Source organism: Pempheris klunzingeri, chromosome 7 (genome assembly GCF_042242105.1).
Source record: "Pempheris klunzingeri isolate RE-2024b chromosome 7, fPemKlu1.hap1, whole genome shotgun sequence".
Taxonomy (NCBI): domain Eukaryota; kingdom Metazoa; phylum Chordata; class Actinopteri; order Acropomatiformes; family Pempheridae; genus Pempheris; species Pempheris klunzingeri.
In genome coordinates, this window is record NC_092018.1 from 21,618,153 (window position 1) to 21,636,600 (window position 18,448).

The 18,448-nt window shown below is 45.1% G+C and overlaps 1 protein-coding gene across 1 annotated transcript in view; it reads right to left on the reverse strand.

Annotated features, from left to right (window-relative positions):
* The window catches only part of unc5db (unc-5 netrin receptor Db), a 148,999-nt gene that overhangs the window by 28,680 nt on the left and 101,871 nt on the right, over positions 1-18,448 (reverse strand). The window contains exons 5-10 of the mRNA XM_070833471.1: positions 16,234-16,414; positions 15,277-15,444; positions 8,744-8,908; positions 6,928-6,960; positions 4,898-5,083; positions 854-1,216 (exon numbers count right to left, since the gene is read on the reverse strand). Coding sequence (XP_070689572.1) covers positions 854-1,216; positions 4,898-5,083; positions 6,928-6,960; positions 8,744-8,908; positions 15,277-15,444; positions 16,234-16,414 — 1,096 coding nt within the window. The remainder of the gene's footprint in view (positions 1-853; positions 1,217-4,897; positions 5,084-6,927; positions 6,961-8,743; positions 8,909-15,276; positions 15,445-16,233; positions 16,415-18,448) is intronic.

The following is an 18,448-nucleotide window of genomic DNA, read 5'->3' on the forward strand; positions in this document are numbered from 1 at the left end:
TGATGACACTACAGATAAGCTTATTTCCTAAAATGTCTATTGCTTTGTGGCAATGTGGCCTAAAGTGACTACGGTGGATATAAAACATACATAAAAAACAAAGTGGACGGTAAATGTTGCAAACAATAGAAATGTTTTAGACTTGGAACTCCTCATTATGAAACACATGTTCTTGTGTGGACGTCTCTTTAAGAGAGTAAACTTTGATCCATTTGGCTGCTGAAATCAATCAAAACAATACAAAAAATGATGGTTGTGGACTTTTTTCAAATACTAATAATATTGTCTAGGCTGCAGGGTGGAGCAGCTGGTCCAACGGAGAGCTATGACAGCTCTCGTCTTTTGTCTCTGGGAGGTGCCACGGTGCTTTAGGCCGCCACAATCCAACAGCACAGTATTCAACTCCAAGTGCAATCAGCATGTTGAACTCCTAGTATTTTATTTCATGTTAAATGCATCCCATGCCTTGATTGTTTTAGCCTCTCATTATGTCCTGTTAACGTATTTCCTTTATGTTTCAAATGTTTTGGTGAGTTAAAGAACTTTTCCACTTCATTAAAATACGACAATGAGGTTGTATTCTGTCTTCCATCCGTACCTTTTCTGGAGGCCGCTCACCTGGATCACCTGCTTTAGCTGAGAAGAATTCACTGCACCACTTTTTTTTTTGTGTGTGCTGACAAAACACAACATAGAGGGACTGTACTTTGTTGCTGCATGCACAACAGACGGCTCATGATGACAGATCGGATCGGATCGGATTGGATGTTTGTCGTATTGCGAGACATCTGCTGTACAAAGACACCGAGCCAGTGCTTTTTTCTGTGCTTTATGTACTTCCTGTTAAGCTCACCAGTGTTGGGCACCACCAGTCGTCCCCCGGGGTGGCCGAACACACCCGTGGTCTTCTGCTGCTCTTTGCCGGTGCTGAAGGGTCCGTTGAGGGGCAGCAGGCCCTTCTTGCGTCTGTCTGCGGTGCTGCAGTAGTCCCGGCTCAGGTCCCGCGGGAAGGTCTCGGCGGGGGCTTTGGCGTGGAACTCCGCCCGCTCGGCCACGCCTAGTGAAACCATAAAGGAGCTCTGAACTTTGACCTTGATGTCTGGCAGGGGGTCAAAGAGCTCTTTGTCAGCGCTGTCCTGGAAGCAGAGGGGGGTGCTGTATGTCCGTCCCACTGTTAAGTCAGGCTGCATGGAGGAGTTGAGAAGCAGCGGGTTGCCTGCAGAGATGGAGAGATAGTACAGCCACTCAGTCACCTGAAGGCCCTGCTCACATGGAACTCGCATTATGTAGGGAACTCATTTAATTAATGAATCAGAGCTCAACCTCTGTGTTTCCTGAACAGCACTCACATGCGATAATGAAATCCACTGGTGTCCCAGATACAGCTGAACAGGGTCACCAGGGTTTCTTTTAATTCAACAAAGCAAAAGTTGAAAATTTGAAAGGTCAACAAACTGAACATGCACCAAGAAAATGTGCACTTAGTTGGCATGGATTAAATATTATCAGGGGATCTGAGATCAAAGTCACCCTCAATCTTCAGAGTTGATACAAATTTGTGGACATCCGCGAGTAACATTAATCTGTTTCAAAGCAGGTTTAAGAGCCACACCTCTGGACTCCTGCTAATGAAATTTCCTGCAGCTGACCAGTGAAGCTCCAGCACCAATTAAAACAACATGTCCGGGCAGGCGCCCAGTGCATCAGGGGTAAGGGAGCACAACCTGGACAGAAGGTCCAGGGCTCGGAGCCACGGTCACAGCGTTAGATTTAATTACCAAGCACACACACAGCTTGATCTCCATAATCCATCTGCTGGAGTCAGCTCCTCTGGACGCCAACTTGTCCTCCTGAAGGACAGGAGGGAGGGCCAGGAGGGGTGTAGGTGACTGCTCTGTAAATGAGGGGAGTCCTTCAGCTCCCAGTGTGGACCCAACAGCCTGTGGGGAGAGGGGGGGAGGGGGCTTGCATCTGTGGCTATTAGATGTGACGACGCTGCCAAACGGAGCGAGGAGAGCGCCACATCGATCTGGCAGACTCAGACGTGCGGTGCCCCTGGACGAGCCGTGCCAAGATAACAGTGAAGTCACTGAGTCCTTGCTGCCCAGCTGTTGCCTGGCGAGGGGTGCAAGGCGGGAGGCTAATGTTGTTTTATTTTTAGGGAAATCGTTAATTACCGGGGGCGTGATTGGTGATGAGCATTTTGGGGTGTGTTGGTTTTGACTTGTTCTTCAAAACTCAACTTTTCTGTCTGCTGTTTGTGTCAGATTATAATATGACACGTGACCACCGGGCTGCCTCTGATGATCATGATGAACCACAGCGAAAAGGGATGCAACTCATCGCTCACTTTGTTCATTATTTTCTGGATTAATCGACTAATCATGAAGTCTGTTACCCTTTTGAGTGTTAATGCGCAGATGCTCAAAGTGTTGTCAACACGTTGCAGTGTGGTGAGCGTGCTACAATAGGGTGAGAGGTTTCATGTGAGCATCACTGCACTGGAAGTTATCGGATTTCAGATTATTAGACGTGCAATAAATTCATTGAAATGTCTCATGTTTGACATCCTGAATAAAGATAACCTTATAAATCTGCAGCGGGGTTCAGTCACAGCCCCCATAGCCACTTGGATGAATGTCTGATTTACTGTCAGACAGATTCTACGCCTCATTATCTATATTTACAGTCTTACAACACACTCAGTAAATAAAATGAATGTTTTCAAAAAGCCATTCTTACACTACATCATTTCAAATGGTGACTTCTGCATGAACTGCAATTTGTTTGCTTGTTCTTATTTATAACCTGTCAATTGTTAAAGTACTGATAAACTTCCAACTAGTCACCTAGTGTAGTCCCCCCCCCCCCCCCCCCGTGACAAATAACAAACCATATAAAGGACATTCTCTCACAATAATAGCACTAAGAGTGTAGCTCAGAAGCTCACAAAGCTGCTAAATAACAAAATGATGATCATGTGCAACTGTTTTCAAATTGTGTGCTCTGTTAGATTTTGAGGCTAAAGTACAGGCTTAGTATTTGTGACTAACTCAAGACTGAGTAATTGTAAAACACTGTAAATGTCAGGAAAGAGTGAAAAATCCCAGTTGGAATAACCCAAAGATATTCAGTTTATAACGATACAAAACAGAGAAAAGCACAAGAGAATTGTTGTCCTTTTTCTGTGACAAATGACTCGATAAAAATCGATTACCAAGGAACTTGGCAATCATGTTGTGTTGGTCGCCACAAGCATGAGCCTGAGCTCAGACAGTGAGTCTGTATGAGTCAGCACACAGGGTTCATCCGGTTACCGATGGGACTGAGCCAGTGTGTGCCATGTGCTCCATGACTTCACCTGCATTACAAATGATACAAAGACGAGCAGATATGATGCGGAGCAACATTTTCAAATAAGTGCTCTTAAGATTTTCCGTGGAAAATGAAAAGATGCATCTTTCATTTCTGAGCAGTCTAATGGTGACAGGGGACCTACAGGCGACTCTGCCAATGTTCCAGCTCTCGGTCGGGGCTGCAGCCTGGTGGACATTACCTCTCTGCAGCTGACATTCGATCACTGCTAAATTTTCTCCCCTCCGGTCGAGTGGAGAATGATCTGATTATCGCTTGAGTGTGCATCTTTAAGAATGGCGCCGCGAAAATGGAATGGCAGTGGTGAGATGAGAGAAGTTAATGAAATGTACCTCAGGTTGAATACCTTGAGGGATAGGTTTGGAATTGGGCCTCTGATTAAAAATCACTCAGAGGGAGAAGTAATGCGGGCAGACAGGGTCAGGTCCAAAGACTCATTCAGTGCTGCGCCTTACAGCCGCTCTGGCAGCATTCAGCCATCCGAAAGCATTTAAGAACGTCTTTAAGAATTGAAGGGATTTTTCCTTGTGATTATTAGGCATGAAAAACCTATTGCTTTTCCAATTAAACACACAATTTCAGAGGTGCACCCCCCACTCCCACAGGAAGTGTTTTATTTCCTGCTATGTTTATGAAAAGGACGGTAAAATGTTAAGAATGCAATCACTGCAGAAGCAGACCAACATAAAATGCCTCGACAACTTGGTCCGAAACAAAGTGGGGGCTGAGGAGGTGCTCTACATTTCATGGTGAGACCCGGCCGGGCAGACGGAAGGGGGAGTGGAGAGGAGTGATTGTGGCCGGTGGAGGGCACAGCAGGCAGGCTGAGGGGAGAGCTGGCCTATTTAAATAGGATTGATGACCTGCTGAATGTACGCCCAGCTCCTACCACCTCCCTGCCTCGCGTGACAAGGGGGTGGGGCTTGACCGACTCTCCGGGCCTTGGGGGAGCCGGGGGCACAGTGTGGGCTCCGCATCGGCTTCTCACTGAGCTGTCACCGTGGTGGTGAGGATGGATCACCCCTCGCCACGATGGCTATCACTTGCACTAACCCAGAAGTGTCAGTGGCAGTAATATAAATGCCTGTAGCGAGGCAGCCGCAGCCACATAACCAACACAAGTTATTGCTGTGCACAACAAAAATTGAATTGATGTTCACTGTTCCATACCCCTCACATTTATCCATCAGGGGTTTAGGCCAGTGTAATCTGATGGAAGAGACTGGCTGCCTGGCAGTCAAATGTGTGGTCTGTGAGCAGGGGGTGGAGCGCCACCGGTCTCTATCAGAGATCGATTATCTCCTGCTTCACAATTACGCAGGAGCAGCACAGTCAAAGTAGAATGACAGGTCCTTTCACTGATTTGGAGGTATGAATCCTAGGCTGCACGCCACACAGGCCGTTGCAAACAAATGCCATCAATCACAGTCCGTCCATGTGACTCACGTCTTTGATGATGCTGCCTTTTGACCTTGTGGTCGTTGGCTCGTGTCACCGTCCGGCTGATGGCACTGTCTCTTACCTTGTCTGGTGGTCTTGAAGTTGAATGACTGGAAACCCCCGGCGAGCGCAGAGGAGTCGATGACGTCCACACCGTACTCGCTGTGGCTCTTCCTGTACAACATGACGGCCGCTATGAGGATTGCCACGGCAATGATGCCGGCTCCCAGGCCCGAGTACAGAGCTACATCGTTGGAGCCGTCCATACCTGAAGTACACAAGACACATGAAAAAGAGCAGCTCCCGTAAATTCTCACGTGACAGCCAGTATTCAAATAATAACCGGAATAAATAAAGTCAGAGTAAAAACATTATCTGTAGTCCATTTCCACAGCATCAATTCAGTTTCATAGGATTAATACCCCTGCTGGGTGTTAACGTGTTGTTAACAACAAAGTCTGTCTTCAGGTATAAAATGCGATCTGTGTGAAAAGAGCTGGACAAAGCCTTTGTGTCTCCAGAGAGAGCTCCATAAATCCGACAAATTGTCTCACTTGAGTCAGCGTTGGTTTGGTCTGATGATTAAAATGAAAAAAATCAGGGGGATGGCTACTTTAGCTACTTCTAACATGACATATTGCATTACAGATAATACGGGCATCAGGCTTTGACAAGCTACACCAATTCCATACTTTTGTTTGTCCGCTTCCTGATTTTTTCCCCCAAAAAAGCCTATCTCTCAAGGGAAGGCTGCAAGGCTTTTAATGCGACAATTCTTGGAAAATTGTCGAATTTCATTCATGGTAGTATAAAATCCTTGGGTGAAAAAGGCAAAGCGGAACGAGTGACATGACTCTTGCTGTTCTGAGGGCAATAGTGCTGTAGAAATGCACATTATACTGAATTTATCAAGGGGGGAATTAAAAATGAAGGCCTGGTTGTCTCTGCTCATGAGGTAAATAAATGCCCCTGTTGCTGTCTGAGAATTTACAGTAATGTGTAAAATGAATGTGAAAATGTGTTCATCAGAGGTTTCTCCAGCAAAAGGGTGTAATCGTTTTTACTGGGATGAAGGCAGCATTGCCTGTTGCGAGTGTCACACACGGAAAAGCTGCATTAATAAAGAGAATCAGTAAGGAGGAGACAATACTGTTATTACATACACATTAAAGGTCAAACACAGGCATGAGTTACAATGTGTTAGCAGTGGCTCCAGCGTGGAAATGGAACAAGAAGGATGGAAAGCGGTGAGATGGAGCAGACCATCTGTCTTATCACTCTATGCTACATTATGCACCGCAGATAGGAAGAAATTAACGTGTCCAGCCATTACTCTAAACTGTTGAATATCACACTCAAGCTGCTGACATGGAGGGTGATTAGCCTAACTGCCTTTAGACCCGCCGCCCTGCATCCAATAGCTGTGACGGATATCTCACGGCGCAGACAGTCAGGGCCCGTGCGGTGTGGCCACTGGTCACCAGTTGTCGCGAGGACCAATCAGAGGCAAATTCATTAAGAGCATTCCCACCAGGGTGAGCAGTTCATTCACGCTTTCCTTAAAGCCTGCGAAGACGGCAGTAGGCACGACTTTTACACTAATGTGGCAGGCTGATGAAAGCACTCAAGCTAGCACATGCCAATCACTTAGCCAGGGCAGACTCCGGCAGGTGATTGAAAGCCGCCACAGGAATGTGAGGACAGCGCCGTAAATTGGTCAAATTAGCTCATTTGCAATAATTACAACCCATTAATCCTCCGCAACATAGCACATGTTCACTTGTCACAACCAATATATCTCCTGGCTCAAAGTGGAAACACAGCTGTGATGTCACGGCTCTCATAGAAGTCAGGCACTGAATAATGACATGAATAGCTAATGGGCACTTGCCGGGTTAAAACAGGAGTTGTTCAGGTCAAAGTGAACTAAAGGATGCTAATTCGTGATGTTTCTGTTTCCACAGTTTGCACTGAGAGGATGCAAACACTGCTTTTCTGCTAACTTTAACATTAGAATATATCATCTCTTGCCCCAGAGCTCAGGGCATTGCATATTAGTGGCAGGTGGGGGAGGGAGTTGAAGATGAAAGAAGTCCACAGAGGGAGACTCACTTTGAGGTTTAACGTCATGTAGCAGCTTTCGATCTGCAAAGACAGAGAGATAGAATGAGACAAAGAGGAGAGAGAGTGGCGATTAAAGTCCGAGCCTCTGTGAGGTGACTAACAAGTGTGGTCTCACATCCAACACCCTGAGTAGAGAGATGTGCTGACTGCACACTGTCTGATAATGGCCGGGCAGGCATCATTACTGTTCTCGTATCACCACAGATAACGGCGGTAAGGTGCAATCTGCTCAAAGGCTTGGAAATACCTCTTAGTGGGCTAATCATCTCCCAGCACAAGTCCAAAAAACAACTGTGATTTATTTAGGAGGAAGTCGCACTCTGTTCCACCAGACTCTCCCCAAAAGTTTTTAATGGAAACCAAGATGAACTTTCTAATCCTGCACTGGGGCTGGGCCTTCAGTGGTGAACTTCTTCTATAAGTTAAACTCCTCATGTTGGTCATGATCAACAACACACCTGTGTACCAACCATTAATAAATTCCAAACTTCTGTATTGCAGAAAACCAGATAAGTGATGCAGTTTCATCCTACTGCAGTTCTTTATTTGAAGAATCAGTATATGTGAAAGTGTTACATTTCCATTATAGTTATTGATAACAGCTGCACAGCCGTCTGCCTCTGGTTACCATGACAAGCTGCTGGTGAGTCGATTCGATGTCTTACTGACGACCTGAGTCTGACCTGAAAGCTAACGTTAGCGTCGCTGACAGGACGACCTAGCTCACAGATTCAGCGCTGTTCTGTAAAAGGCGGGAACCTTTAAATGATGTATGTACTGTAAACTGTTCACTATCTATCAGTTGTCTCTCGTGCTCAAGAGCTGGCTGCAGAGCTGATATGTAATGAAAAGACTACATACAGAAATGTTACAGAGAGCTGTTTCTATTTTCTGTTGTCCAGGGGACGGGGGATGAACAACGTGCAGAGAGAGAGTAAACGGTAAATGCTCTGTATCTGTACAGCACCTTTCTAGTCATTTCGACTACTCAGGGCGCTTTTACATCACGTCCTCATTCATCCATTCACACATCATTCATTCAGGAGGAATCTAATTCTAATCTATTCTCACACACATTCACACACTGAAGCTGCTTCAGGACCAGGTTGGGGTTCAGTGTCTTGCCCAAGGACACTTTGACATGCTGACCCACAGGAGCTGGGGACTGAACCACCGACCTTCTGTTTGAGGGACGACCCACTCTAACCCTAACCCTCACCTGAGCCACAGCCGCCCGTGACTTTCCCTACTTTGGCTAACTCACAGAATTAACGTTATTTAGCTGCAGCTGTGTACATTTGCTAGGATTACTTGTCCTGATGGGAGGAACTTATACTGAACCCTACAGCTCGTTTAGTATTAATGGTTACCATTAATGTAAGCTCAAATAAGATCTGATATAAAAACGCTCAGTCCAATATTGCAGTCATAACTCATACTAGCCCTCACACTAGTGGGTAAAACATTGAAATTGTTAAGTCACTGCATATCCATGACGCAAACGGTGCCATGACATTTCATTCAGGAGTGAATGTGTGTCTGTGACAGATTCAGTATGGCATCCAATACGTCAAGTGAGCAGCACACAGCAGAAAGAGCGCTGACATTACCCTGCACTGGGCATCTGTGTCAATGCACACTGTGACTTTTTTCAACCGACACCTCCTGTTCAAACATGCCTCTGATGATTTGACATGTTACCATGAGTGTATACGATGATGATCATGATAGGAATGATGTCAGTGATGATGATCATGATGATGATGATGATGATGATGATGCTAAGCCGGGAGAAAGGCCTTACTCTGGGTACACAGTCCATCTGTGCAGTTCTCAGTGGCCTCGCTGTTCCCTTCGCACATCTTGCCTCGGTGTCTGGGCGCCGGGGAGTTGCATTCCCGACTCCGCTGCCTCTCGCACTGGCTGCTGCATACGGTCCACTGGCTCCACTCGTCCCAGCCGCCATCAACTGCAACACGAGGACGAACGGACAAAGGGATTAACAGATATGCCGCATGTGTGTCTGCACATATAGCAAAAGGACAAACAGAGACAAGACGAGACGAGAAGACAATTACAAGAGCAGGAAGAGGCTACTTTAAAGAGTCAAGCCAAAGAAACACAAAAGGACATTGCGGACCGTCACCTGCCTGCTTGGTGTCCTGACCCTGCTCACTTTGGGAAGGAAAGCATATGAGCACAAGTCCAGAAATGTCAAAGTGTGCCTTTGGGATAAAGATATTAATGTCTACATTTGAACAGAGAGCATCATCTGTTGTGTACTTACTTACATTTTTTTGGTGCTAAATTTACATACATTAAACATTTTAACCCTTTCCTCAGTGGGCACACATATTCAGCATGACATACAAGACACGGGGTGGTGTGGTGGTCCAGCTGGAGAAGACATTTCTCCCCATTAACCCTCGGGCCTGTTTATGTAATGGGATTTGATGCTAGGCTATGAAACAAAGACAGCCTGGTGCATGCTAATTGCTGGGATTCCTCTGCCATGCTCTGTCATCTGATCAAGGAAAAGCTCATCATGCTTAGCTTAACAAATATTGGGAGACCATATGGCGCCTGAAGATTTCTGGCAGCAGTTGTGATGCCCATAATACCGTCCTGTGGGTGGTGGAGAAGGTAAGCTTCCTTTGTGGTACTCCATAGGCCCTACCTACACTTGCTTTTCTTTATGGTTTCTTCTCAGCCACTTGAAATGCAAATGATGTGTTTGCATGTTGCGGAGATTGCCGAGTGCTTCGCAGCTTGGCCGCGGCCGCTGGTGAGTGCGCACATACGGTTCCTCCTGACAGTTCCCCTCTGACTCGTTGCTGTGATTCTGTTGAATGAGATCCTCTGCCTCCTGGTAAAAATAGATACTGTCTGACAAACAACTCCAAAACTCTGCATCACTCTGAGCACTTTATAGATGCTTCCCATAATCCAAGCTTCATTGTCACGGTGCTCACTGCATTCTTCATGTCCACTTTCTTGAACTGACTGGTCACTAGATCCTCGTTCATTTGCTGCTGTGGCAGATTTTTTTCCCAACAAAATAACCTTCTGTGATAAAAAAAAAAGTTTTTATGATCTCACTATGTTACATAGACTGGCTGTAAATAGTAACTCACTGGGCATTTATACATGCAAACTTACCAAAAGGACTGTCACTGTGGCTAGAAACTCTTTTACCTGGCTTCAAGTCTCTGCCTCATCACAAGACAAGTCTGTCTGCAGAGCCCACTGAGGAAGCATCACTGACTGCTTTATCTCTAATAGCTACAGCACCATGATCTTTAAGATCTAAAGAGCCGAACTGAGCCAGGAAACTGAGTGTGCTGCGCTGCTCCGTACATGGACTCACAGTGCTGCTGTGTCATGTACCAATGATTCACTGATCTGTTTACAATATGAGAAATCGAACAAAGCCAAATCTGTCACGCTGCTGTATTCATTGTCCCAAGAATCCAATGAAAGACCAAAAGATGTGAATAATAAAAAATGGGTCACGATATATATTTTCAGCATAGCTGTTGATGTAGCTCACTGATGTGTTTCCATGGTTTTTAGACAACAACCTATAAGAGTGAGAGCACTTGACATTTGCTAAATAACTGTGGCAGTGACAAAGTAAGAGCACCAGTCGCTCATTGTTCTCCACTGAGGCTGTCATGCAACACTCCACCCACCAGGCAACGGGAACCATGATTCCCATGTGCCAGTGTTTGGAGCAAGAAATGTGACTTTGTGCAGGGTTGTGGTGTGTCAGTGGAGTGAGAGCGAGTGGAATCAGGAAACATCGACACGTGTGTCTCCTCGTCTGGTCCACTTGTAGACGTTGAGATGTTTATCTGTGACATGCAAACACATCGTGTAACAGGAGGACAAATAGAGACGAGCCACAGAGGAAGCGGAGAGACGCAGTAACGCAGCACCTTCTTAAAGATAAAGCTAATATGAGCCAACATTAGACGCCACCGGACCAATGAAGCTGTAGTAGACGACCCACTGGACGCATCCACCTGAGCAAGGCTGCATTTTATATCTTGTGCAGTATTTTTTCTTTCAAAATGACAGTTTTGCTTCAAATTATAAAAGTTCATGTTAAATTGTAATTTCCCATAATGCTCTTCATATTACTGCTGCTCCTGGTATGAGAGGTGGCGGTAGCTGACACATTAGGAGGCCTGAGGTCACATCACTGATGTCTAATTTGGGGTAGATGTCAGTGAAACAAGAACAAAAAGTTAACTTAGTGGGACTATACGGTACACAACTTGTGTTTAGTTTTAATTACCTGGTCTCTCCTGGCACTTCCTGAGCTTCATTTCTACCAGTATAGTTCTAGTCGTGGAGCAGCCTCTGACCCCATCGTGCTCTCCCTGCACTCAGACCATCATTAAGATGCTCTGGGCTGGCTTGTCAGAACTGGTTGGGCTTGTCAATCAGCAGCTCAAGACAGCTGGGTTCATCGCAGCCCACGCTGCGCTCCTGTCTGCATCTCCTTCCTCCCACAAAGACCAGGATCAGCCCTGATAACAAGGCGCCACCCGCTTCCCCATCCGCTGCATGCTCTGCTCCCTCAGTCTTTCAGTGAGTCCGCCGGGCTCCGCAGGTCTGTCTGTGTCTGCTTAAACCGGGCAATTCTTATTCCTCTTCTTTTGCACTTAATTATTTTCATGTAACCTGCAAACACACTGTACCGATCCCTCCCCCGCACTTTCAGGCTGACAGCTTTAACTGGCTGTGAGAGGCGGCTAGTTGAATACTTTGATAACAACACCAACATCATTTAGTGTCTAAAAATTTAAGGTTTTGTTTCCAATTACAAGCCAGACAGTGAGTTTTGAAACCCAGACATTACAGCATTTTGGAAAGCAAAAGCTTAGTCATCGTTGATCACCCACCTCAGCGGAGTTTTATGCACAGAAATCCAAGGTGGCTGATTGTGACATTGTCTGTACCACCTTCATAAAAAGATGCACGTCACTGGCTACTTTACTCAGAAATTGTGTACATGAATAAATATAAAATTCAGGTGTAAAATAAGCAAAACATAGGAAAATGGCACCTGCTCACCTCATGGATTCATAGAATGGGATACTGTTAATGTTTGATATACAGCCGTGACTTGTAATCCCACATGGGATGGCCCAAAATGTAAGAATTAACGAAAGACTAAATACACTGTGTGGCTGTCATTTTGTGCCAGTAAGTCATTTTTCCCCTTTAGGTATCCAATAGCAGATGAATACAGCTTAACTTTAACACCATAAATCCTGTTTCCAGCTTCATTTACAAACTTTTAGTAAGGGCCAGCATTCTTTGTAATTCCCTCCAAATGACTTCTGTACATCTCTACCAGTCCCACATCTCTCTCGTGCTGTTCTGGCATTCTCCGTTGCCATTAAATTAGACCTGACCACTGCTCCCCATCTGCGCCTTGGCAGTCTGAACGTACTGGCTCGTTGGATGACCTCGCCAACTACTGAAGCACAGCTTTCAAGCCTCTGAGCTCTTTGGGAAAACAAGACAATATTTGGAGGCTTCCTGTGTGTTTACAGGAAGTGCTGCGACTGACGGTCCACAAGGGCCCGACGTCTGCACACAGGTGACGAGGCCAGTTCCACACCTTCAACTGACATTCGCTTCAGAACGCTCATGCGGAGTAACCCAATGTGCAGGACTACTGCTAAATATACTGTGCAACACCTTCAAGCACTACATGCATTCATCTATTTGTTCATTCATTCATCCATTCATTACCTAGACTGCTTTTCCTTAAGGGTTATGGCCTCCTCTGTTTCTGCCTACTTGTCTTGATTTGTATGCTCACACAACAGGTTGATTAAGCTGGAAAACTCACCTTATTTCTAAAAGCATTGCTTTGGACACATTATAGTGGTTTGACAGGCAGAAAATATGCTCACTGTAGATGAAAAGGCATGTTTAATGTTATGAGTGAGGCATAAAGGTTCAAGTGAAGCCAAAATGACAACCTCCTGCTGGCTCGGCCTCTCTGTGGATTGGACCGTTCTGTACGGCATAGGGAAAAGGTTCAAGCTGACAAAAGCTTGCATCTAGATGATCTATGTTGAGAAAGATTCAATGTGTTGGTTTACGTCAGATATTCAAGCTATTCTAGAAAATGAGGTTTTTGATTGACAGTTTCCAAAGTAGGATTGTAAAAAGATTCATCTATAGAATCTATCAAACACCTAGTAAATGATATACCAGTATCATAGTAATAATAAAAGCTTTGTGATGTAATGCAAAGCAAAGCGCATGTGTTCATCACCATAGCAACAGTCCATGAGGCTCTGGGATATGACGCCACTTCTGCTACGAAAAATGGACAAAAAACGTGATTGTTTTTTTTTTGTTTTTTTTTAAATCGAGGAGGAAATAATTCAGACTGACGGCCTTAACAGTATGTGTTTTTATGTTTAACAGGAAGTGACGACAGTGAGCAGTCGAGCCGCTTTTACTACCAAAAACTGACAAAAACATGATTTTCCAGGATGGAAGCAAAAATAAATGAAAATGGATGGTCATAGCATTAACCGGTCATCTTGTTGACTTGTCAAATGCACGTTTTTGACCTGCAGTGAACCGAAATAGAGAGAGGAGAACAAGGATAACATCTTGTGGTTTAATGTTGAATAATGAATAAAAAATGAGCACATCTTCCGTGCTCCCAGATCCTCCAGAAGTGACAGGAAAAACAGATGACATGAAAAGATACACTGGTTTGAAATTCATGATCAGAGACAAAAAAGAAGAGAAATGCAGGTCCACGGAAACAAATTCATAGATTAAATTTCGTGACTATTTCACAAACTTCTGTGAGACTGGGCTGAAATAGTGTTACTGTCCAGAGCCGCCGCGCTTCGGTGGAAACATGGTAGAAGCTAAATTTGACTTTGGCTAATCTTGTTAGTAATGCATTATGTGAGCTAACCCACTGGGTCTAGCCTATAGTGTGTAATATTAGCATTTGTTATCAGACTGCCGTACTCTGTCCTCATGGTAAATCAATCAGAAACTCTGTTCTTTTACTTCATTTTTGTTGGTATAAAAACCGTCGTATGTCTTTAAAAGGCATGCGGCTTGTGTGTAAAAGCTTGCATGGCTATGGTAGTGCTGCTATAATTTGAGCACACCACAGCATCAGTGACTTTTAAAGTTGATGGCTGTGCTGTACAATACGGAATTGGAAGCAAAAAGACACGGGACGTGCTTTGATCCATATTTCTGTTTCTATATTATCTTCATGGTTGAGAAACATTACAGGTTAGACCATTGAGTTAGAAGGAAACCTCCTGCTCTGTCATCCTCAGCCTGACCCAAACAGCTGCCAACAAGCGCCAGTTGTAAAAAAAAAAGGCAACTTGTGAGTGTAGTTTGCCGGCATGAAGGGAAGAGCGTGACAAAGTGTCCGAGGTGAACCGCACCCTCTGAGAGCAGGTCTCTCCAGGAATCACGGAGAGGGAGCACTTGTCCTCCAGCCGTTTCCATACGGTACGTATAATAATCACACTTGTTCTTTGGTGAGACTTTATGTTATTTACAATATAATGCTTAACTAATGAGAATGATTTAGTGCATGAATTAATGCCGGATGAATCATGAATTCCTTTTGCTTTAGCAAATGATCCAGTCTTCATGTGATTAGTTCAAAATGAATAGATCATCGGATAAGGAATGCTGATTTACAGTGGCTGCATACATTCACTGATATGAATTCAAATTAGCTGGATTCCAGCTAATGTGATTCCAGCCTGGATGTATACACCACTCCCACTACCTGGAGAAGACCCCCTCTGCTCAGAGCATCAAAGTCGCTCTATGTTTGCTCCTGTAAAAACTCCTTTCTTCTAGAACTAGCCGCGCTCACCATGTCCCCCCCGAATCACACAGTGCACCGAGTCACACCCCCTCTCTGCCTCCTCAGGTCACGTTAAATCAGAAATTCCCCATCTATGCCTCACTTCTCTCTCTAGCAGGGCAACTGTGCATCCTGATTATCGGTTGTCTGTGATGCTAATGAGGAAGGAGTTTAAGCACATAGATATCAGCATCGCGCTAGCATGTGGGGGTCAGGCTGTAAGAGACAAAGCGCTTTAAAATGTAAATGCTGGCAATGTAAATAAAAGCAGCTTGTAAGCTGTTCGGAACTGGCGCCCGTCATAAGCACTGACACACTTTATTGACTTTTGACACCTTGAGAGAGAGAGTGTGAGAGTGAAAGTTACTTTTGCATCTATTAAAATCCACGAAGTTATACTTCAGTGTTATATTTCTATACAGAAAGAGAGCTTAAGTACAACTGACCTGGGCAGAGTGCGTTGCAGGTGATCTTCTGAACAGACATGCCCTCGCAGAAAGCACCGCCGTTGAGAGGCGCCGGGTTAGTGCAGGTTCGAGAACGCTTCTGGACACCCCGCCCACATGGCACATTACAGGCCGACCACTCTGTCCACAGGGACCAGCCGCCGTTCACTGGAAAGAGTTCAACAAAGTTAAAGAAAAAGAAGGAGAAGGTAGAGTGAGTGCACAACGACCAGTGTGACTTTTTCAGAACTCGGGCATAGTTAAATACTCTAACAAGAGCCGGGGTTATTAATGATTATGCAGGCTCCGAGGCACTGCAAGGCAACAATGCATAACAGCTGGAGCAGGTTGAGCAGAGCACATTCATTGTGGTGGATATACTGCTCCTTTTTCCTAATTGCCAGTTCAATGTTCCCTGCTCTTGGATTAAGATAAAGACGCGGAACTGTTCAGAAGCAGAGAAAACAGCCATTAAATGGAATTGCCATTTCTAAAGGCGACACTGACTCATACTGGTCGACAGGTTGGAGTCGACCACTTAGTGCTCTGACTGAAGCAGTTTACTCTATGATCTCGCTGTCTAACGTGTGTGGAAGCTAAATGTTTAGCAGTGCTATCAAAGCTGCTGAACCCACATTGCTGGAAGGCTTCTGGCAAATAAATACTTAATAAGCAACAGTCCTTTTAAATGAGATTAAGACACAGTGGCTTATTTCCTTTCATAAAGTACACATTGATTTTAAATGAGACGCAGTATATTGAGTCTTTGAATAATACATTCATGGAAATCAAGAGGAAACATCGCTCTTCAGGGGAAACATGGGGACGGGTCTCTTAATCACTTGTGTAGGGGTGTAGGAAAGCAAACAAATTGATCTGAAGTGCCATGTAAACAGTGTGTCGGGACACAGTAATGTGTTGCAACAGGCAATAACAGCAGCTGGGAGGACGGCGCACCAAAGACTATCACAGTGGCTGTGGCACTGCGTCTCTTGGCCACGATGTTGCTGGCCAGACAGGTGTAGTTGCCCGAGTCAGAGAGTCGCGCCTCGTTGATGATGAGGTTGTGGTCCGCACGGGTGTCGATGTTGTCGTCAGTCATGGAGCTCAGCAGTTCTTCGTTTTTTAGCCATTCCACCTGCAGAGGACAGATAATGAAGGACAGAGATATGCCGTGCTTTAGTGAAAAATACATCAGATATCTGTTCTGAACATGGCATGGCCCTGGTGCTTCATAACAGAAGGCCTGCATGATGAACTGAGAGCGAGCAGTTTCAGGGAGGGTCTAATGAAAGATTAAGTAGCATCATGGCAAAAATCTAGGATTCAGAATGTTCACCCGGGGGGACTAAAAGTCAGGATATGTCAGGTGAACATTTTGAACTTTCCTTTTCAATCTGTCTCCTGTGAGTCCCCCAATGTTACCAAAGTACTGAAGTGACTAATCGTGCCTTTATGGGATGTGAAAGCACTCCACTAACAACAAACTAACATAACAGTGGTGTTGCAAATTTGCCGGGTTTGACACCAAGTACACTTCTGGTGTCAGCTTCGCTGTCAGTCTTCTCTGATCCTCCTCTCATCACTCAAACTTTGTAATTGTTTAAAACTCATCTACTGTTTACAGGTTTCAGATCGCCAATTTTAAACCTGCCGAATTAAAAGGCGGCAGCTTTAACACGTGCTGTCAGTGACAGCTGGAGATCTTGTTTGGTGCACTGGGGTGCCGGTGCACTCAGGCCCATTCTGGACATCATCATTGATGATTTTGGTGTGCATCGTTGGCAGCGAATGAGGCCATGACTGGTGAATGATGTCGGCTGTTTGCGGGTCACAGGTGAAACCGTCCACTTCATACTGCTGTAAGTGGAGCCACAACAACATATTCATATTCTAAAACCTCATTCAGAGGTGGGGTGGTTTTAACATTACATTACCTGGGCTGGTCAGTGATTTTAATACTGTCCAGAGCATATATGTGGGACATTTTTCACCCCCACCCCAGAAAATAAACGACAGCCACAATTACCCACTGTTTGTTGGAGCACTCTTCGTAATTTAAATCCCATCGATAGTGATGTACTCGTACTTCAAGGTGCTTGTGAGTTGCTTGTTATTGTACTCAGTATGAATCTTGACTAATGGATGGTGAAACTGTCTGGAACAGCGAACTTAAGAACAGAGGGCCACAGAGAACAGTTTTTTTTCTCCACCTCACCCTGTAATGTTAATGGGCAGGATTTCGCGTGTTCAGTGCCACGTAGAAGGCAACGAAAGCCTCAAAGGCAGACTGTTGGAGAGTGTGCTCTGTCATCCCCATTTGCATCAAGACCAAAATACGGGAAAAAGACAAAGAGCTGTTGGAGAGCGATGCGGGAGGCGGTGTAATGCAGTGGAGATGAGGCTTGGCTTTTTGCCCCGCCTTTGAACGACACCATTGGGAACAGCCAGAAACATGCTCTCCTTTTGATGTGGTCGGACAACACGCCACACAAACTAGCTTGTTTCAAGCACGCCGAACCCTCCGGTGTCACATTTTCAGAGGATGCAAATCTCATATTTGGATTCTCTGTCCTGTTTAACCACAGCTACCCTACCCACCAACCCTGAAGCCATTAGGCAGTCAAAAGCAGCACTATAGCCAATTACCAGCAACAGAGAGGGAAACTAATTATGAATTACAAACTTAGTGACGCTTTAGTGCTTCTACCCTGGTAAAGGAGCTGCATCGCTGCGTTCGCAAATTACATTCAGAGTGAGGCAGAATGGGCCGGGCTGATGGATTTATAGGAAGCACAGAGGCACCCTTTATAATAAACAACACTCAGGCAGGATGCAAATAGGAGGTGCCTGTGGGCATGCAAACTCTGGGTAAATAGAAATGACACAGAGCCAAGGGATGATGGATTGCAGGTATATATTGACAAGAATAAAAACGATAATGAACATCATAACACAGTAATCTTTTCTCCCATTCGGTATTTTCTCACACTTATTTGAATCAATTGTAGCGCCGTTAGCGGGAGGGGGATTTTTTTCTTTTCCAGTGGAGAGGAGTACAGTACGATTACAGGAGCTAAAGCCTCTTTTCTCCCCGTTTGCCTTGAAGAAAACTTGGAGGCTGATCTTCAAAGGCTCCTAGACTCTTCTCTACAATTAAAAGATAGCCTTT